This window comes from Cyrtonyx montezumae, unplaced genomic scaffold, assembly GCF_038088225.1.
Source record: "Cyrtonyx montezumae isolate F1298 unplaced genomic scaffold, pur_monq_1.0 scaffold_3, whole genome shotgun sequence".
Lineage (NCBI taxonomy): Eukaryota > Metazoa > Chordata > Aves > Galliformes > Odontophoridae > Cyrtonyx > Cyrtonyx montezumae.
In genome coordinates this window covers 146514872-146535684 of record NW_027072034.1, presented here as the reverse complement: position 1 = coordinate 146535684, position 20813 = coordinate 146514872, and the positions used below count along the sequence as shown (strand labels likewise).

The following is a 20813-nucleotide window of genomic DNA, read 5'->3' as shown; positions in this document are numbered from 1 at the left end:
TTGTTAATACAGCCATGGGTACTCACTGAAGTTTACTAAGAATTAACTGCTGTTGAGCTCTTAGTGAGACATTCTGTAGGTTAATGCAATGCAAGAGAAGTAAGAGAGAAGCATAGAACTGGAATTGTGACATCAACAATAGCAATTCAGGGATCCATGAGGAAAATGGCTATAAAATCCTGAGAGAAAAAGCCAGAGCTGGAAGGCAGCAACACCAGAATATTGAAGCAACAAATCCTGACAGCTCCTAAATGACAAGTGCTTGCCAGGAAAGGCTCCTTGGGTACCTGCGTAGGGTGACGAGGGGGGAAGGGAGGGAAGTGAGCATGTTAATTCTTAGCCTGGTATCCTATCAGTCCCTGTCACGCGCTGTGCCCGTAAGCCTGTCAGCACAGCACTGCACAGCTGCCCGGAGTCTGCGGATCTCCTCCACGAGTCGCCTGGCCGTGACCCTGCGTGGGTCCCCGCCGGGCAGGGCTTGGGCCGGACGGATCCATAGGTCCGTGCCGACCTCAGCACAGTTAACCCGCCCAATTCCCTCCACAGAGGGACCGTTGGAGAGCGCCGCCCGCCTACAACCCCCACAATGCCCCGGGGAAAGGAGTATCGTACAAACCCACCAATGAGAGCGCGCCTCACGCGTCACGTGAGCGGGGCGCGATTTCAAACGCACAGCCGGCGACGGTGTGGAGGGGAGGGGGCGTCTGACCGTCTGTGGGCAGCACGCGGACGCAGCACGGTGAGCTGGGGCTCAGAGCGCGCTTGTGTGGCTGGCGGTGAATGTCGCGTGTAGGGGTCTTCAGAGGGAGCGTTTCCCTCCTTGCCGTCTCGGCAGTGACAACAAATGCGCGACCTAGTTCCTGTTTTTTAAACCTCCTGCATCGTTAACTGTGTTTTCCAGAGATGATGGACGAGGGAAGAGAAATGGCGTTGCAGCGCCCCAGGCGTGCGGTGGGAGGAAAGCTGAATGCTTGCGTGGATGGTAGGTGGAGGGGATGCGGGGAAGCGTTCTGTCTGGCGTGTCCCTCGTTAAAAATGAAGGCTGTTCCGTGTGTTGGACCTTTCATCTGCTCTGTGTCCCGTTTTATGAACTTTGGATGGGATTCTGTTGCCAGGCTCGTGCTTGGGTGCCCTTAAGATATTGTGGAGCCCTGGTGCTAATGCATGTGGTCATCAGCCACTCTCCTACGTATTTAAGCTGAACTTCTCTCCTTTCCTTATCTGTCTGATTCAGTTAATATTTAGTGCATGAATGGGTTAAAATTCAAACTATTTTTTTCTCACGATCTTTTGTTAATGTTCTGTACTGGCACCAGCTAGAAGGAAACTGACTGACAGGACAACTTGTCATCCAGTTCTTGGTTATGTATACTTACTTTTGTCTGGAGGCTGCTGATAACCTTTTAACCTTCTCCCACCTCAGATTCCATGTTTCTGTTAAGGACGTTTAGAAATTACAGTTTAGATCTTTCATGGTATTTGGGCATCTGTCACAATTCTGATCCTAGAGCTTTACCTTTAAAAGAGGAAAAACATGTTTAAGTTCAAAGAAATCAGTTACTCAAACCTGACAACTGAACGTGCCATCTGGTGTCAGATTCATCAAATTGTGAAAACATAATGCAGTCATTCCTAGTGCAAAAGAAAAAAGAAAAAAAAAACCAACACAGAATCCTAACAAAGTTGTTATAGTTTCAGATTTTCCTCTTCTGACTGATGAAAAGTTTGATTTTGACCTTTCACTCTCTCCGGCAAGGTATGTCAATATAAACAGGTAAATAAATATACCTTTTAAGATGCAGGTAACATAAGCTCCAGAGTGACTTATTTTTCTTCATAGCGGAAGTGAAGATGAAGTTTTTGTTGGACCTCTGGGACACAAAGAAAAATGTGTCGCTGCCAATATTGATGCAAAAAGAAGTGCTGAAAAAAAGAGTGTGCCCGCTTCTGATGATAAGCTCGTGTGGAGCCCTCTTACAGGAGATAAATTTGTGGAAATCTTCAAAGAAGCTCACTTGTTAGCACTGAGGATAGAAAGTGGAAGTATGAGGGAAGAGAACAAAGTAAGCCAGTCAGAAGAAAATGGAGATGAGGTTGCAGAACAATTTGTGGAGGACTTGAAGTCAAAAATGAAAATACTGAAAAGCCATCATATAGAGAGAAGTCCTCGCACTGTTAAGAGAGAGACATACTGTGTGGGAGATAGCCCTGCCTGTCTGCTGCTGCCTTTTCAGAAGGAATCAGATAAACACCTGTCAGGTGACAAGACACACATTATTCATACTCCTTCAGACAGAAGCCCTGATAGAATTCAGGCATCTCCTACAAGAAGCCCTGATAGAATTCAGGCATCTCCTACAAGAATTAACAGTTCACCTCTGACACAAGTACAGAAAACTGTGGAAAAAAACAAGAAAGCAACTGGCAAACTGCTGATGCCAAAACTTTCATCTACCCTTGGAAAAAGCAGTATGTTGATGGTAGAAAAGGTACATGTCCTCTGTGTAACAATGTTCTCCTTAAAAGTGATCTTTGTTATAGAAGTGTTTAAACTCTGTACTAGTTTTATAACTTCTGAAGTTTCTTTGCATCTTAAAATACTCAGGCAGAAAAAGTGCCACGTGAAAGAAGAGTGGGGGAGGTATGGTGATATAGCAACCTACACTTTACTTATAACAATGCAGAGTAACTGCTGGCAAACTTGTCACTCTGTTCTGATTTTGGGAATGCCATCACTCCTGGCTGCTGTTTAAATACTGGTTTTGATGTGGATTTTTCTGATAAAATTACTGTGCAACTCACCATGCAAAAAAGAGTTTGTATGCTTTTAACTCATTCTCATTCAGTCTGTACCTCCTCTCCAATCAGGGGAAGCAATGATTAGCATGGTAAGGTTTAGGATGTGTCAAGGAGAGAAACTGAAAATAGAAATCTTGGAAAATAGCAAATTAGAATTGTGAGGAAACAGTTGTTTCTTAGTGGCCTTTGTGCTTACTAATCCAGTCTCTAGAATATTTTGGGGATTTTGTTATTCTACACCATGTAATTTTAGGCTCCATTATGTAATTCAGATCTTAGTGAAAGTGGGATATTGGCTCCGTGTGACCTCTCACTGGTAGAAAGTGGACAGTTCCTTGTATTTTTTCAGGTGCTGTAAGAAGAATTATAGACTTAATGCCTTCACAGCCAAATTATACTCTATCACTCTAAATAGGCACTTCAGGTGATATACTGTTACTGCAGTGGCTCATCCTTAGCAAGTTGAGAGTAAAGTGAAAGAGTATGTATAAAATGGAGATCTCACAGTTGTGAAAAATGACTATTACAGCACATGATTATATGAGATGTGCTGATTACAATTGCAGAACTGTCCTTCAGTTGATTTCTGTGTCCAACCTTTTCTAATGCTTAGCAAACGTACTCAGGAGGCAACTTACATTATATTGGTCTAATGACTAAGGACATGGCTGGATTCAAAGGCTTCTCTTCGTTGACTAGTAGCTCTGTTTCCTAACAAAATCAGCATGAACAAAAGCTCTAAAGTGGCTTATAGAAACATACCTTTTAAAATGCTGCATTGAAATTTGCAGGCCAAACCAGGAAAGCATACTAGCATTTCTACAAAAAGAGATACAACCAGCGTGGGATCATCTGAAGATCTAATTTTAGATAAATCAGATGCTGCTTCAGATGTTTTTGAGTCGTCGCTCACTGGCAGCTCCTCAGTGCAGGACAAAAAAGTCCTTCCTGCACCAAATAAGGTAATGAGCATTCTTAACATGAAAACAACCTTTGTGATCTTCCTATAAGAAGAGAAAACGGAGTATAGTTTACTTTCTGATTTAAGGAAAAGTAGTCTCTGTGCTGTAATTGCTATCTTTAATGTTTTCTATGTCAATACCACAGTGAACATACTTCAGAAAAGCTAAGAATATGTTGGAGTAACAAGCATAGCTATTTTAAAGTATTAGCTGTAAATATGTGAGTGGCAGTTTTAGGTAAGAAACAAATACCATATGAAAAGGCTGCCATAATGTGCATATTCATAGAATAAGTTGTTTTGGAGCTGTAGATACCTACTTAGCCCTGCACAACTCTGCTGCAGTACTGCTTTGTACTTGTTTTTGGTATACTGCTGTAGTTTCCCTGAGGATGGTGCAGGTGGTGTAGGAAGAAGGCACGAGGTATGCAGCAGGAGTCTGAGAGGCCAGTGGAACCTGATATTTGGTTTAGCTTGTTTGCACTCGTGGGAATTGGTTGTCATCTAGCTTGCCTTTCTGAAGGTAACAGTAACATGCTAACGAATAACCAGGTGATAGCAGGTTTATCAGCAGCTACTTGTCCACCCTCTCACATCACTACATACATTCCTGAAAAGTAACACAGTGTAATGATATCTACTTAATTTCTTATGGAAAAGTTTTTGGTATGACTTCCTCAGGAGTCCTGTGTAATCCTAATATGAAGATAAAGTAAATTGTTTTAAGTCTACAGTCAGGTTTGTGACAGGAATGAAAGTAACAGTCTCTTCAGAGAACTCCTATTTCAGTTCCGTATGATAACCCAGATATAATGAAATATTTCCAAGAGATCTTATTATTTAACCTGTAACCTGAGGGAGAAATTTCTCCAACAGTCACAAATGACTGTAATGCCAAGTAGAAGCATAGCCAAGTAACATACTAAACACTGCTTTTGTTTATACTCTGTGATTCAGCCTGGTTTAAGAAAAACACATCTGAAACTTCCTGGTGTTGGCAGTGGTCTCGCAAGGAGAAGTACTTCAACTTCTTCATTGTCAGTTTCCAGTGTGAGCTCAAATCTGAACTCAAGTTTACCCATTTCTCCCATAGGAAAAAATGGTAAGTGCTCTTACTGAAGGATTGACCCACAGATGAGTTTTAAAGTAGATAAGCAACTCTTGTCCCATGGGTCTGAATGTTTTAGTGGTGTCTAGTGCATACAAGCTGCAAGAAATAATTTGAATGGAGAATAAAATTTTGTAGGCTAGGCAAACAAATCCCTATGGACTGAAGATAAAATAGTTGACTTTTTCTGCTTGTACTGGCTAGATTCCTAAGCCTGATACCTACATGTCTGATGCATCTGACAGCTAGAAAGTAAGCAATACTTCACAAACTCTTGTTCTTGTATGCTGTTTTCTATTACAGAGTAGCATATAAGCTCCTGAATGTTGGGTACACATCCAACTTGAATTATTAGAGAAGTCCTACAGAACGAGAAAATGAAGTAGTAAGGTGTGAAGCTGACTTCCAAATTCTGTGTTATGTAAGCCTAGTAAAAGGATGGGTTTTCTTCAAGCAGGTGGAAAAAGCACCCAAAACTCTTGATAGTTTTTTAGTTGTATTTTAGTTATATTGTCGTAAGGATATTGATTTGACCCTTACAGTAACTTCAAAGATCAAGAAAAAAGTCTCCTAAAAACAATGGCAAACATAAATGCCACAGTTCTTGTAGATCCAGCATGATTCCAAGCTACAGCAAGTTTTTATCATATACTTTGTTTCTGAGCAGATAATAAGGTTTCTATCAGAAGTTAAGTCTTAGTGGGGATTTTTATATGATAGGAAGTATAGGAAGTCAGGATGCATCCTGTTACTGAAAGTAACATACTGATTACAAGTAAAAGCCACGCTCCCAACTGAGAAAAGTTCTTAAGGAGTAGTTCAGATTGAGGTGTTAATCAACATTAACTTAAGCATTGGAGTGGATAATATTTAAGGGAACAGTCCCAACTCTGATGAGCGAAAGTGCTGAAAGCATAACTTAGATTGCAAGCTGTTTAGGCATTCCTTGAAGAATGTTCTTTTACTTAATTGCACTAATTTATAATTCAGATAGCTGGGGAGGAGAATTTCTAAAGCAGATATCAATGCTTGAGTGTTCAGGGAGTAAGTTTTCATCTCAAACTTAATGTTGTTTGCTAATAAATTTAAATGCTGTAAATCACTGTTTTTCTATACAAGGTTAATTATTTTGATTAATCAAACTTAGCAGTAAACAATGATTCAGAAATGAAACTTAACTTTCTATTTCAGGAAAATCGAATGCGACTTCAAAAGCTGGTGTGAGTGGCTCTAAACCTTCGTCTAGTACAAACAGACTGTCTCTGGTTAGACCAACCAGGGTGTCATCTCTGCAGGCTGTCAACGCTGAAAGATCCAGCAAGCAAGCAAGATCAGCCAGTACTCCCAAAATATCTAGTGCTGCAAGCTTGGCTAAATCTTCAGCTTCTACAGTAACAGTGCCATGTGAGCCCGAAGGCAGTGGAGTTCAGAGGCTGAGGTCTCTCCCCAGTCTGCAGAAGCTATGTCAACAAAATAAAGATGGAAATACAATTAAAGGAAGCCTGTGCCCAAGGCCCAGGGCTAGAGTTCTCTCAGTTCCTACAAGTCAAGCTCAGGTCCCAGTGAAAACTAGAGGTAAGCATATGCTCTACATAGCCTGTCTTTTGCTGATTTGGCTCATAAAAATAAAATGTTTCTTTGAGTGCTTTCTGTCTTTCATCATGCTACTATCCACCACTTGGTAGAAACAAGTGTTCTAATTGAAAGGTATCTATAGTACTAAAAATTGAATATGAATATGGATAACAATTAACTAAAAGCATTTCTTTTTTTAGATGTAACACCAAACAAGTCAGCGACAAAAGCAGTGCCATCTCTTGGATTAACACTTTATGGCAAAGTTGGAAGGTAGGACCAAATTGAATGTACTTCTTTGAATGTAACGTGGATAGTTGTAGCACCAGTCTTCAAAAGTTCTAATCTCTTTAAAGGCAAGCTTCTCTTGTCCCTTAAGACCCTCCAGGTCAAGCTGTGTTGATAATTTCTAAACTGATTTTAGTTTAGAAATTATCTAAGTTTAGAAATTATGAGGAGGGGGGAGGGGGAATCTACATCCAAAACACTTCAGAAAGTGGACCACCTTTGTAGGGCTTAACTAGTTATTCATAAAAATTTCACTTTTGCCATAGCTGTTGACTTCTTGGTGATCACCTTTGTTATTGACCAAAGGTTAACTGACTTCTATTATCTGGTGAAGTTGTTTAAATAAAACTTTAAGAACTTCTTGATTGTTTATGTGCATTTTCTTAGTGCTGTGGCAGTCAGCACACCCCTGAGAGCTTCAGAAGATGGAATATTTCAGATTCCTCGTGAGAGGCCTGTTTCCATGACTCCTGCCAGCTCAAAACGGTCTGCCTTACCTACACCTGTCCGTCGTATCTCAGGATTTCCAGCAGCAACTCCTAAAGCCACACCAAGAACAGTATTTTCTCCACATGTTGAATCCATTCACCGGAGTTCCAGCTTTTCTACCAGAAAGGCACTCACAGCTGGGTAAGGAGGAACACTTCCAACTCTCCAAAGAAATGGAGAAATGAAGTAAATGTTGTAGCCAAATTGCTTCTAGATGAAATTTAATGACTTCAAATTTCCAAGGATCTTTTCTAAATGTTTAGAGAAGAACTTGAACGTTTAGTTACAGTATAGACCTGATGTAGGTGTATATCTTGTGATTAGTGAAACACAGCCTTAAGATCAACCAATATTAACATTAAAGAACTGTAATCTCCTGGGGAGTTATTTGAATAAGTTGAGCTAGTGAGCAACTTAAAACTTGTACCTGATACTGCTGTTGAAGATGGCTGTAGCTGGTGTTAATTTGCTGTTGCCTTTAAAAGAGCAGTAGATGGTTCAATAAAAGGCAGTTTTGCTCTGTGCGGTTGACAATGCTTTTGTAAAATTACTTTGAAGCATCAGGCATAAAGTCAAGGATTTCTCTACTGTATTTTGAGGAGGCTTATCTTTCATTTGGAACAATAGCTTGTACAAAGGGAGAATCCTATGCTACTGCAACTACCCGTCTAATTTCCACGGTGATAATGTTGCTGCCTTCATACCACCAGTCCAGCATCTTCTCACAGGTGCTTGCTTCAGGGCTGGTGGAGATGAAAACTTAAAGCATGAATGATGCATAGCTGGTGAATATCTCCTAATATGTTACTTAGCCTGAATGCCCCAAATAGTCTTTTCTCTCAAAGAAAGCAATTCACTCTCTAAAATGACATTATCAGGCAGATTAGATTACAGTTCCTTTCCAAAAAACTCATGTGTGAAGCTTAGGCAGAATGTCTGCGTCAGCACAGACATTTCATAGGATGAAATTCTTTAGGGCCGTTATCTCATTTCATTGCATATGTAGGCTAAATATACAGCCTTAAGTTTTTCATATTTTCCAGGAAGTCAGCATCCTTTTGGATCCAAAACATGTGAAGTCCAAAACTTGGGTTAAAGAACATGAGGGGAAAATGAAGTTAGGGCGCTTAAGTTTTGTGGAACACTTTGACTTTGTCTTGCATGTCTTTAATAGTTTCTGCTGATTAAAGTACTCACTGCCCATGCTCTCCTTCCTAGTTCTAAACAGGTAGAAGAGACACAGTCGTCGTCTTCAGATGATCCATCTCCTCCACCTGTGCTGCCTCTTATGCTTGACTTCTCACCAGAAAAAGCTGTGACAGAAATAGAAGACAAATTAGAAGAGGCTGAAGTACAAAATCACCTGGCTGAAGAGAGACAAACTAAGGAGGTAAGAAAAGAGAATCCATACTTCTACAGAACTAACTACATGAAAATGAATGACTTCAAGCTGAGGGGTAAGTAAGAAAAGCAATTCATCACACATAGTTAAAATGGGTTATCTCTGTGCATGCACCCTCTAGTGCCTATTTATAGCAATGAACATCTGCTCTGTGTTCCCACTGTTCCTATATCAAAGCTGAATGGTTATATACTTGCAGATTTCATTAAGAACTTTCACTTCTAGGTAAGTGCTGCAGAATTTTTGTAGATTCACTTATAGAAGCACTATAAAGAGCAGTTCCTATCACAGCCATGAAGCCTTTTAGGGGGATAGAATGCCCTGTTTTAGAGAAATTCAGTTGCCTAGCAGCAAGGCAAGTCTATGTACAGTGCTTAAGGATTAAACCCCAAACCTCGTATGGCATAAAATGTAATGGTCATATACTTAATCTAATCTGCATTCTGTTTCCCCTCTTTCCTGTGGATCTACTGGCTTCCTGCTGAAAGCTGGCACACAACAGGCATTAAGGAGAAAGCTTTCAGATCTACCAGTTCAGACCTTAACCTGCCCAGGTGCTGTAGGTTTATTAAAATCCAGGTGTAGAATAAACAGTGTAGATGAGTTACTCGATGTTACAGCATCAGCTTTGTCCTGCATTAGCTGATCTACTAACAGACATGAAATACTGTTCTAGAATTACTTAGTACATATATGAAGTGTAACTGAAGTCTGGGGCTCTACAGATTTGCTTATGTATTTGAACTGGCTAAATAACACTGCACAATTGTAGTTTAGCTACTGCTAATATTTCAGATTTCTTTTTTGAAATCTGACGTACAAGTGAAATTATTTCATGTTCCAAAGAGATCTTTTGCTTTGTCCTGTTGTGTTTTCTCTATTTGTGGTAATAACCATTGGCAGAACAAAAGCTGAAATTTTTAGTACTGTAAGCAGACAAACCTGCAAGAAAAATACCCAAACTGTGAACAAAACCTGACCTGCATATAAGCTGAATTAACTGCTTAAATGGCTATGAAGAGAACATGAAGAGCAGAGGGGAAAGCCTTCAACCATTTTTTAATTTTTTTTAAAGATATTACTGGTAGATATTGGAGCAGAGAACTCTCTCCCACAAACTTTGGAATGTGGTAGTAGACCTCTGATTGACCTTTCCAACACTCCTGAAGTGAATAAGATTATTCCTCTGAAGCCAACATTCTCAGGGCAGGTGAAGGTAAGTTATATTTAATTACTGGGGGTGGGATGGGAAGAGAGTGGTATGTATATAGTAGCAGAGAAATGTGAGCTGGCTGCATATGCTTGTCTGCAGACCAGCTCCACGGTAGCGTGAGAACTGTAATAACAGCTCAGTATGTTCACTGAACTACACAGCAATCTGCTTTTGAGGAGAGCACAATTTTTAAAATCAGTGTGCCCTAAGTGAGCTGAGTGAGCAGGAGAAGGTTGGAGAAGGACAACTTCAGTCTTTAAAAATTGCTTCAGGCATTAAACTGCTCCTGAAGCAGTGAGTGAGTGCTGTCTTCAGCAGAACAGAGGCACACTGACTTGTTTAACCTTCTCCTAAACCACTCCTTAGCTGAAAAATGTATGTTGGAATTTGGTCTAAATCTGACAAGCATTTCTGAGCATGTGTTTTCTTTTTGTACACTAGCAGCTTGAGAGTGGACTCCTCCAGGTGCTTTCAGATGAGTGGTGGTAACTATGAGAACATAGCTTTTGACATTAGGTGTACTTGGGATCAATTTCATATCAGACCCTTCAAAGTAACACAGGAGGGCATCACAGAAATCTGACTTCAGGGGCATTTCTGGAGCAGTTCAGAAGTGCTGTGCCTTGCCTGGGTTTATTGTCACTGAGTATGTGTGGTGGTGAAACCTAAAAGCAGCCCTTAAGGCTTTTAAGGTGAGCATGGGGAACATCCACCTTGTGAGAAGGGAGTGCTTGTCTGACAGTAAGCTGGTTCGTTAAAAATCTGAAACTAAACACTCATGTGGTGCTTATATCTGTCCTTTGGATAGTAACAGGAATCCTACATTTCTAAAGTAATCGAGAGGATTGTTAATGGATTATCACTACTGATTATATACAACAGTTAAGCATATCATTTTTTTTTCTTGCAGTTAATTGATTTGAGCTCTCCTCTTATCACTCTGAGTCCTGATATAAACAAAGAAAATTTGGATTCCCCTCTGCTCAAGTTCTGAACTCGACTGTGAAGATCACAGACACTAAGAACTCCAAGTGTTTAGATTCTCTTCCCTTGCACGGCTTTATGAGGATGGATATGGAATACACGATGAACCCTATTGCTGCTGCATTTCTAATGGTCCTGATCTTGTCAAGTTACGGGGTTCTTCTCACGGATACAACACAGTGATGTATTTAAACTTTGGTCTAAGCCAGAAAGGAATAGTTTCTGTATTGGAAGCTTATTTTTAGTTGCCCTTTGCCTCCCTATCCCCTATGTGCAATGATAATTTAAATGAAAATAAATTGTTTATCAAACTGTACCGATTACGAACCTTCTGCTCCACGCTTAATGTACTGACTTATTAAAGTTTAAGGACAGAAATACCTCTTTAGCGGTTGGTGTTGATTTAAAAAGCGGCGCCGCACGAGCCCTGCCCCTTCCTCGTGCCGGCGGAAGGGGCGGGCGGCAGGAAGCGGCGGGCCGGGCCGGGCCGCGCCGTGCTGGGCGCGATGCAGGCGGCGGGGCGGCGCGTGGCGTGCGCCGTGTCGGGCGGCGTGGACAGCGCTGTGGCCGCGCTGCTGCTGAGGCGCAGAGGTGCGGGGGGAGCGCGGGAACGCGTGCCTGTGGGCTCCCGAGCGACGCTGTGCTGAGGGGCTCCTCGCCTTCCTTTGGCAGGGTACCAGGTGACGGGCGTCTTCATGAGGAACTGGGACCCGCTGGACGAGCAGGGGGCCTGCTCCGCGGATAGGGACTGCGAGGACGCGTACCGCGTCTGCCGGAAGCTGGACATCCCCTTCCACCAGGTGTCCTACGTGAAGGAGTACTGGAACGAGGTGTTCAGGTGGGAGCGACTCTCGCAGTGTTGGCTGTGAGAAGGGCGGGGCAGATGGGACACAGCTGCTCTCTCTTTGTGTAGCTGTGCAGCGCGCTGCATGTTGTGTGTGTGTATCGTACTACAGCGCTGCAGCGTGCTGTAACGTTCCCTCCCCTGTACGCAGCACTGGTGAGGCTGCACCTCGAGGGCTGTGTTCAGCTTTGGCTCCTCCCTGCAAGAAAGACACGGAGGCCCTGGAGTGTGTCCAGAGAACAGAGCTGTGAGAGGTGATGGGGAACGGCTGAGGGAGCTGCGATGGTTCACTGTGGAGAACAGGAGGCTCAGGGAGACCCAATTGATTTTTACAGCTGCCTGAAGGGAGGTTGTGGTGGGGTAGAGGTCAGCCTCTGCTCATACATAGCTAGGGATAGGATGAGCAGGAATGAACGTGTTGGGGAGGTTCAGGTTGGACATTGGATTTCTCATCAGGAGTGGTGAGGCAGTGGCACAGGCTGCCCAGGGAGGAGATGGAGTCGCTGTCCTTGGGGGTGTACGAGAATATATGTGGATGCATCACTGAGGGATGTGAGCTAGTGGGCATAATGAGGATGGGACAGCAGTTGGACAAGATCATTTCAATGGTGTTTTTCAGCCTTAGTGAGTCTATGATTCTGTATTCTGAATTCACTTTACCACAAAACCGTCCTGAAATAGCCTTGCTTCTAATCAATTTGGAACTAATCTCTAAAGAGGACATACAGATTTTCTCTTCCTATGAATATGTTTCACTGTAAGGGAAGTTATGTATGGAAAAAGCTTTTTCTTGGGCAGAAGGAGAGGGGTAGTATTAGTGAAATATTTCTTGTATTCAACTGAAGTATTTAAAGATTGTTCCCTAATCTTCACCCCCCTTTAAGTAATGCTGTTGTAACTTTGTCTCAGATTAGCCCAGTCGTGATTCTTCTGCATCACATTGCAATGACATCGTGCTGACCACAAAATTGTTGTGCAGTCAATGAAGAATATGGTCCTGGTGTGAGAGAATGAATAATGTCACAACAACCCTTCTGGGTTGGGAGGTGACTAGAAGTGACAGTGAGTCGATGAACCAAAGGCCACTGAAGACTTTCTTTCTGCTTCTTATCATTTATTAGTACAGTGTTTTCAGACAATTCACTGCAAGTGTCTTGGTTTGTTGCAGAAGCCTTTTTCCTTACTGTCACTGATGAGCTTGAGTTTCTTCCCTGAAGTCTGCTTTTAAAGGGTTATCTATCAAAAATGACCTTTTCTAGTGAGAGCTATCTCAGGTCTTGTTTTGTTTTTTGTTCTTCTGGCATCTCCTCTGAAGGAATGGCAATTTCTTGTGAGTACAAGGTTGTGAGGGATCATTTGACCATGCCTTCAGTCTGCTTCCAAGCACTGTTTTTTACATCTTTAAATCTAATAGATGTTCTAAGTCTTACATGAGATGCTTAGTATGAGTGGTTTTCAGGATTTCACAGCTGATCTTCCAATCTTGAAGAGTGTTACTTGATGTTATTAGTATTAATGTACACATGAATCTTTATTTTACAGTGACCTCTTAAAAGAGTATGAACTGGGAAGGACTCCTAACCCCGACATAGTGTGTAACAAGCATATCAAATTCAACCACTTTCTCCATTATGCTATGGATAACCTTGGTAAGGCACTTGCAAGTGTGTCAGTTCACAGTGTGTGCTGGGGAGGTGCTTAAGTGGTACAGATTCTTGGAACGGAAGGGAAAAATGGGAATTGATGTGTACAGAAATCATGCATCACTGTGGCAGCATTTCAGTATTTGTGAAGTATTTGGTTTTAAATTTACTGATGAGTAGGTAAGGAGCAAATTTAATGCAGGGACACGCACTGACCTGAGCATTATGTCTTACATTCTTAACGTGGCCTCTGAAGTACAAAAACATGGCTTGCAGCTTGCTGACAAGCAGCCTGGTATTTAAACAGCAGGAGTATGATTACTGTCAGTATGAGACTTCCTCATAGGCTTTCTTCCTTCATTACTTTCTTCTTTGTTTTCTGAGATGTTTGTAAGCCTGTTTTAAATGATGAGTTTCAAGTTTGTGCCTTTGTGTTGTTTCTTTTATACCTCAACAGGAGTGGATGCAATTGCTACCGGGCATTATGCTAGAACTTCGCTGGAGGATGAGGAGGTTTTCCAACAGAAACATACTAAAAGACCCCAAGGGCTTTTCAGAAACCGTTTTGAAGTTAGAAACAGTAAGTAGTGTTGTATTTCATCCTAGGTATGAAAGAAGGAAGGTACAAGTGCAGCATATGCAGACATTTGTAAGGCTGTGATTCAGAGGTCAGCCATGGGAATATAGCCACAGCAGGCTTTGCTCTGCACTCTCATAGCCTGCCTGTGGCCATATGTAATCACAAGTTGCTACTTACACTACAGCAGGTCTGTTGTTACAGAACATGAGCTGAGCTAGCTTGGTTTCTGCTGCTTTGGGTAGGGCTCTGCATGGCACTGCTGTAGTTTGGATAACAGCTGGCCAATAGCTCTGCCCATAGTGCAGTATCACAGTATCACAAAGTAACTCAGATTAAACACTGGTGTATAATGAGAAATAAAGTATCTCCAAAGGGAAAGAAACTTGCAAACTACCACTCTTGCAAAGTTGCCGCAGTAATTTTGGCATACTAAAGCTTCCTGGCTTTCACACTTTTTTTCTTCTGGACTTCAAGGGCTTTATCTATTCATTTGCTGTGAATTTTATTTCTGGAAAGTTGAAATGGCCCAGTGGGATGCTGTGCTGATGACAGGCTGATTCATAGCTGTAATATCTTACTATACTTTGAGCAGGCGTCCTGCCCCATTAGTGAGAGGTTGCAGAATTCATTGTGACTGAAATACTGGCCCATGAGCAGTTAATGTTCACCTGACCCAAGAAACACACCAGTAGAGTTTGTACATCATCAGAGCCATTAGCTCTTCCAGACAGTGGGCAGAATACAACTGAAAAGCTACACCCATTGTGTTTCATTTGGGTTATCCAGGAGACTTCATGTAGTTTTGATGTAAAAGAAAAAAGTTGAACTCTCCTCTCCTTGAGTTTATCCAGTGGGAATAACTATGCTGGCTGTTCAAGTCACTGCTTTATGGCAGTGTATTTTCCATGGAAAATATGTTCTTAATTTCCAGTGTGCTCTAGGATGTTTGAATATTTGTTCTGTCTTTCAAATGAAATGTGGATGTTGTCTTCACCTTTCATATCATTAATGTTCTTGGCAATGAAACTTCCAGTAGTGTAATAGATGGGGCAATGTATGAATCTACACAAAGTCAGAGTGTTTCAATGTCTTATGAGTGACGAGAAAATTCAATCAGAGTTTGTAAACCCTGCCCAAGTGCTGTGTTTCCCTTGTGTTTAGAATTAATTGAACTAAAATGTTGGCTGTTGAACAGAATGCTAAAGGAAGTTCAGCCATTAAAAGCAGTCATGTTGATTGTTCTGCGTCCTGTGCTTTGCAGCTGTAAAACTCCTTCAAGGAGCTGACCTCTTCAAAGACCAGACCTTCTTTCTGAGTCAGATCTCACAGGATGCCTTGAGGAAAACCATTTTTCCTTTAGGGGATTTAACAAAAAGCTTTGTAAAGAAGATAGCATCAGAACATGGCCTTCATCACGTGCTAAAGAAAAAAGAGGCATGGTAACACTTAAACACTTTTGATTTGTATTTGTCTCTAAAGTGGACTTTCTGAACTTTAATCTCTGACAAATCTGCTGTTTCCATGAACAATAATAGAGTAGGTTGGGAACCTATGGTAGAGGTGTCTGGATGAGGAGCTGCAAGATATGGTTTAGTAGCTTGTGTTAGCAGTGGTAATGGTTAGATGGTTGGACTAGATGATCTTGTAGGTCCTTTCCAACCTTGTGATTCAATGACTTCTATGACTGTGACTTCTGTAACTGGTTTGCCTGCTTCCAGGCACTTTATGTGTGCCTGATTAGTTCTGTGTTTAGTTTGCAGATAATTTATGTGCCATTGTGTCTCAGAAGAGCCAAGATGAGCGTGAACGTGATAGGAGTTCCCTGTTACAGCAGATGAGAAGCCCTGGTCTTTACTCTCTGTAACTTTCAAAGGCTTCATCACTGTCAGTGGGTTTGAATATGTTTTCATGTAGACCAGATCATGCTCTTTCTGCAATTGGTTTTTCCAGAAGTTCTTGTATCCCTGGCTAAGAACGAGCACTTCATGATTTGGTCCTAGAAAGCACAGTGCAGCCAGCAGCTGTGTGCTGGTAACAGCTTTGATTGCTTTAAATGTATTCATCCACCTTAAGTGTTCTATCTGAAGAATGTAGGAAGTAACTGCAAGGAAAAGGAAAGCCTGGTTGTCTTCATGACATATATAACGTGGTAGTTTTGTACGTTAATTTGAAGGAGACTTCTGATTATGTCTACACGCAGTGTGATCACCAGTGTTAATGCATGTCTTTTCTGAACATATGTTCACTATTATTTCTCTTTCTGTGCTCATGGCTCTCACTGGTGCTGCATAGGGGTAGTTTACGTATGTTGGAGAAGATGTGGATTTGTTCATTTTATGAGATCCCCTGATAGTTTTCAATGCCTAAGGAAAAAAAGTCCATCTGGCACAGATAAGTAATAGATATTTTCTTCAGCGTTTCTCTGCTTTTCTATGGTTTCAGTACTGCGTTTCCTTTTCAGAGTATGGGAGTCTGCTTTATTGGTGAAAGGAACTTTGAAAAATTCCTGCTTGAGGTGAGTAACATCAGATCTATGGCAATCTCCATGTTGTATTCTGGTTCAGTCTGTGGCTGCAGCTTGTCAGCTTTTGGCTGCTGCTCAGTAGTGATGGCCTACCTCCCTTTGAGCTCTCGAGGAGCTAATGCCAACAGCCTGTACCAAGCAGCTTGCTCCTCCACCTGTGCACAGTCTGTAGCAGCAAGTCACAGCCAGGCTCTGATGGGTGGCTGGGATGTGAGGGGGCAAATGGAAGAACCCTGCTATTCCCTGACATAAATAAATGCAGGGGGAGTGAAGCACAAGTGGTCACTGCTGCTTTTCTTCCTCAGGCAGCATCAGCAAAGAGGCAGTGAGCTGCATTGGTAGAGATTAAGTGTTGAAAAGCAATTTTCTGACTCTAGGAAAATGAAGCAGCAGAGCTTTGGAGGTTATTTTTTTGGAGCCATCTTGTGACTTAAATCTTTTCCTGTTTGGCAGTATTTAGAACCTCAGCCAGGTAACTTTGTTTCCATTGAAGATAAGAAGGTGATGGGAACACACAAAGGTAATCGACTGAGACCCTCATAACTGCTTTTAGATAAATGGAGCAATATTGCTTATGGTTGGAGGGACACATCTTGTGGAATTCCAAACCAGTCTGCAGGTTTTTTCTGACTGGAATGCTCTTGTTAACTCCTGGAAAACCTGATTATTTGATTCTGTGTTGCAAGAAAGTAAGTGATAATTCTATTACAAGTACTCTGTTGGTACTCAGTGACTGTTAATTTAATACCAAGAAGCAATTTTTCACGTAATTCTTTTAAAATGAAAGTGCTCCACTTCCAAATTTTTTAGTATCTAAATTTTGCATAAAAAATGTGCACTTTGGTGATGAATTGTCCCTATTTGGTGATGTCATTGAATCAGAGAATTCTTAGAGTTGGAAGGGACCTCTGAAGGCTGTGTAATCCAACCCCCCTGCATTGAGCAGCGACAGCACAGTCCTGCTGTGCACCTGCTCTGGTGCACTTTGGTCACGTTGTGGTTCCAGCTGCCAGAACTGAGCTTCTGTCCCTGGCAACATTTGGAAGTAGGATGTTCTCCTGGGATGGAAAATAGCAAGGGGAGCTGGTAAGGCTGAGTGATGGCAAAACCACAGAGTGTAACAGAAATAGAAAACCATTTGTCTTTTACAAACCCTAAGAATGCCATGGTAGAAACAGGTAAGTTTGAAATCACATGCTTCAGGTACAGATGGAAACGCTGAAGTAGATGCTGGCTTAATTTGTCATTGGCACACCTGTCTTAGGTGATCTGGGTTGTTCCTTGTACAGTGAGAAAGCTTTGGAGAAACAATATGTGTTGTTTTGCTGTTGTTGTTTTTAAAGTAAATGTTAAAGGCTGCTAGCAGCATTACATTTTTGTATTTCTTTAGGTTGGTTCCTGTACACAATAGGCCAGAGGGCAAGACTGGCAGGCCTGCAGGGTGCGTGGTTTGTTGTAGATAAAGATGTCAGCACTGGAGATATCTTTGTGGTGAGTTAATTGACACTGCTGCCATGAATGAGTAACACAAGCATTTTGTGACTTCTGCTGTACGAATGTGATCCTCACTTGGGCAGAATCCTTGGCTTTCTTACTGGGGGAGACAAGCACCACTAGTGCAGCATGCGCAGCTTCGGAGCGTCTTGTCCAAACTGGCTTTTGGTGAGCAGGAGTTTGTTTCAGATTTTGGCAGTGAGATTTTTCCAAACAAATGGCAAACGCTGAAACGAATCAAAGATTAAATCAGCCATTCTGCTCAGCTCCCTTTTTTTTCCCCCAACACATAAGAGTTTGTTGTATTTTCATGACGCAGTACACAAAATGTGTATTACCTTGGTTTACTATGTTTTGCTGCTTTCCTTTTCTAGTAAAGGAAGTAGCAGCTATGAGTACAGTTTCATCATCTTGAAAGCCAGGCAGAATATAATGTTGTGGATCCTTGGTGTCCTAGTGACTAGTCATAGGAGACAACTGGAGTTCTGCAGCTCACCTGCTTTGTTAGTGTTCTTGCTGTTGTGAAAGCTGTTACTCTGATACCAGTGAGTTTATAATGGTGTGTTGCTACTTGTTTATGTGCTGGGGGAAAAATAAATGTAATCTCCCAGTTCTGAGGGTAGTCCATCTCAAGATGTGAGATACTGAATATCTGAATCATAGCTTAGCCTAGATTATAAATATAAGTTGTCTGGAGGATTATTACTCTTTTTTTACCAAATGAGTGATTTTCTTCCTTACATTATAGCACTAGAAATACACTTAGTGCTTCTAGAATTTATGGAAGGGTGACACAAATCTATATAGCTGGAAATCTACATATTTACACTGCAGTGTTGTAACAGGAGATACTGCCATAAAATAAGCTAGCACAGGTAGGAAGGTGATGTATCATGTAATGTTTGATTACTCAAAAATAATCTGTAATTTTTGTTCTCTCTTCTGGTTTTGTTTGGGTCCATGCTGGGCCCCAGATGGGGATTGGTTGGAGGCAATCTCCGAGAAGTGAGGCAGCCCCAAGGTGTATGAGGTTTGCTTTATCATATTAAGGCTTCCACCTGAAAGCTGATTAAGTGCTAACAGTGCTTGTTCTCTTACTCGTTTTGCCTTTGTTTTGTTATGGCTTGGTGCTTCTTTTGTATTTCATGCTTTACATCTCAACAGTCATAGGCTCTTTGGTAAAAATAACCTCACCACGAAACTAACGTTGTATTTCAAGGCACCATCAACAGATCACCCTGCTTTGTACAGAGACCTGCTGAGGACAAATCGAGTGCACTGGATAGCAGAGGAACCACCTGCAGAGCTCGTTAGAGAGAAAATGATGGAGTGTCATTTCAGGTTTCGGCACCAGATGGCACTGGGTAATCAAACTTTGGTTTGTTTTCTCTCTTTTATTTTGTTCTGTTGGTGGAGTCATGGCAGTGTGATCAGTGATCAGTGTCGTTGAGCAGAAATAGCTGAAATATTTTGGATCCTTATAAAACAGTTCTTTGCAGCAGGAGCGTGTTGACTTAAATCTGTTTAACTTAGTGATGGAAATTGCTTTGGTTTTCATGAGAATGTAAGAACTGAGTGGCAGGTGTGTGGATTTTCTCCCTCAGTGCCATGTGTGCTGACTCTAAACCAAGATGGGAGCGTGTGGGTGACACTAGTGAAGCCAGCAAGAGCTCTCACTCCTGGGCAGGTAAGTTGTTGGAATGGATTTTCTTTCATTTTGTCGGTTTTAACGTAAAACAGAGTGACTGGTCAAACACAGCAGTGCTTTCAATGGCTGGAGCAAAATGATTTTCACATAAAAATACCTCGTGAGAGCAGTTGGCTCCATTTTGGCTGTTCATCCACTATTCTATGGAGAGTTTTTATTCCAGTTTTAAGTCTGTTGTTATCCTCGTATCGTGAGAGACTTGACTTAGAAAGTTTCAGAAAAATATTAAACAGTCTCTGGTAATCACTTATATATGTGGAAAAAATATCTATTCCTGTCTGCAAGAAACAATTTTAGAAGTCATTAGTTTGATAATTGGCTGCATAATGTGGTTTTAATGTTCAAATTCATTTAGCGAGGATCTGCATTCAGCAGATTTCATTGTCCCAGAGCAGTAATGAGAAGAGGTAATGGGCAGTGACACCTCACAAAACCACTGACACCCCAACGCATTAGAGTCCTTCAGGTGCTTTGTGCATGCCCTCTCCCACCCCAAAACCACGGCCTCTGGGGTACATTGAGAAGCAAGAGGTCTGGAACAGAGGGGTGAGTGATGAGAGGTGAGCTGAGCTGAGGGGAGTCCCAGCAGAGCGGATGGTGGGAGTGAGGAACCAAGGAGTGCCTGCTTAGAGCAGGTGTGCACAGTCACTGTCCAGCAGCTGTTGTGCAGCCTGCATTGCTTGCTGTGTGGTGTGCAGCTGTTAAAAAAGGCTCTGCCTGTGTTCATCTCCTAGTTCGCTGTGTTCTACAAGGGCGATGAGTGCTTGGGCAGTGGGAAGATCCTGAGGCTGGGCCCATCCGTGTTCACCATGCAGCAGGGCAAAACCCGAGAGGAGGGAACCAAGAAGGAAGACATGGACAAGGTAGAACCAGCAACATAGCAGTTGGGTTTGTTCTCTGAAGGACATTTGGACAATCTGCTGTCTGAAAATAACAAAAACAAGGTAGACATCTTCTTTGTGGATCTGTACACTCTGAAGGTTGACTGTCTTGTCCCAGCTCTTGACTGTTAGCACAGAACGGGTTTGAAACAACTAAATTGGCACAAGTTTATTGGTGTGTGATGCTATTTATGCTGATACGTATGAAAGAATGTCACAGAGTTGTTCTCTAACAGAAGTTGCACATATAAGAATTTTAATATAAAATCAATCCTGTCTGAAATCAGAACCTTGTATTTTATGCAGAAATGAAATATTTT

At 41.9% G+C, this 20813-nt stretch overlaps 2 protein-coding genes across 3 annotated transcripts; both read left to right on the top strand.

Annotated features, from left to right (window-relative positions):
• Window positions 1-712: 712 nt before the first annotated feature.
• GTSE1 (G2 and S-phase expressed 1) lies at window positions 713-10959 on the top strand. Of its 2 annotated transcripts, none has more exons than XM_065743565.1 (12): window positions 713-739; window positions 902-982; window positions 1693-1756; window positions 1841-2489; window positions 3591-3761; window positions 4718-4862; window positions 6060-6443; window positions 6644-6716; window positions 7119-7361; window positions 8439-8610; window positions 9698-9838; window positions 10746-10959. In XM_065743565.1, exons 2-12 carry the CDS (start codon window positions 904-906, stop codon window positions 10827-10829), a joined length of 2205 nt encoding a protein of 734 aa, XP_065599637.1. In that variant the 5' UTR covers window positions 713-739; window positions 902-903; the 3' UTR covers window positions 10830-10959. The 2 variants fall into 2 exon arrangements, with proteins under 2 accessions (XP_065599637.1, XP_065599638.1); XM_065743566.1 differs by having other exon boundaries at window positions 737-776.
• Window positions 10960-10991: 32 nt separating this feature from the next.
• TRMU (tRNA mitochondrial 2-thiouridylase) lies at window positions 10992-20813 on the top strand. The gene is made up of 11 exons (XM_065743569.1): window positions 10992-11410; window positions 11492-11657; window positions 13206-13312; window positions 13764-13886; window positions 15148-15320; window positions 16348-16401; window positions 16864-16930; window positions 17801-17901; window positions 19124-19268; window positions 19509-19591; window positions 20347-20813. Exons 1-11 carry the CDS (start codon window positions 11326-11328, stop codon window positions 20491-20493), a joined length of 1251 nt encoding a protein of 416 aa, XP_065599641.1. The 5' UTR covers window positions 10992-11325; the 3' UTR covers window positions 20494-20813.

Bases quoted from the DNA above. Each gene is read 5' to 3' on its own strand.
- TRMU (XM_065743569.1), top strand. From the start codon at position 11,326: ATGCAGGCGGCGGGGCGGCGCGTGGCGTGCGCCGTGTCGGGCGGCGTG. The intron at 16,402-16,863 runs GTGAGTAACATC...CCTGTTTGGCAG, and splicing joins TTGAAAAATTCCTGCTTGAG to TATTTAGAACCTCAGCCAGG. The intron at 17,902-19,123 runs GTGAGTTAATTG...TTGTATTTCAAG, and splicing joins GCACTGGAGATATCTTTGTG to GCACCATCAACAGATCACCC.
- GTSE1 (XM_065743565.1), top strand. From the start codon at position 904: ATGATGGACGAGGGAAGAGAAATGGCGTTGCAGCGCCCCAGGCGTGCG. The intron at 983-1,692 runs GTAGGTGGAGGG...AAGTTGTTATAG, and splicing joins GCTGAATGCTTGCGTGGATG to TTTCAGATTTTCCTCTTCTG. The intron at 6,717-7,118 runs GTAGGACCAAAT...GCATTTTCTTAG, and splicing joins CTTTATGGCAAAGTTGGAAG to TGCTGTGGCAGTCAGCACAC.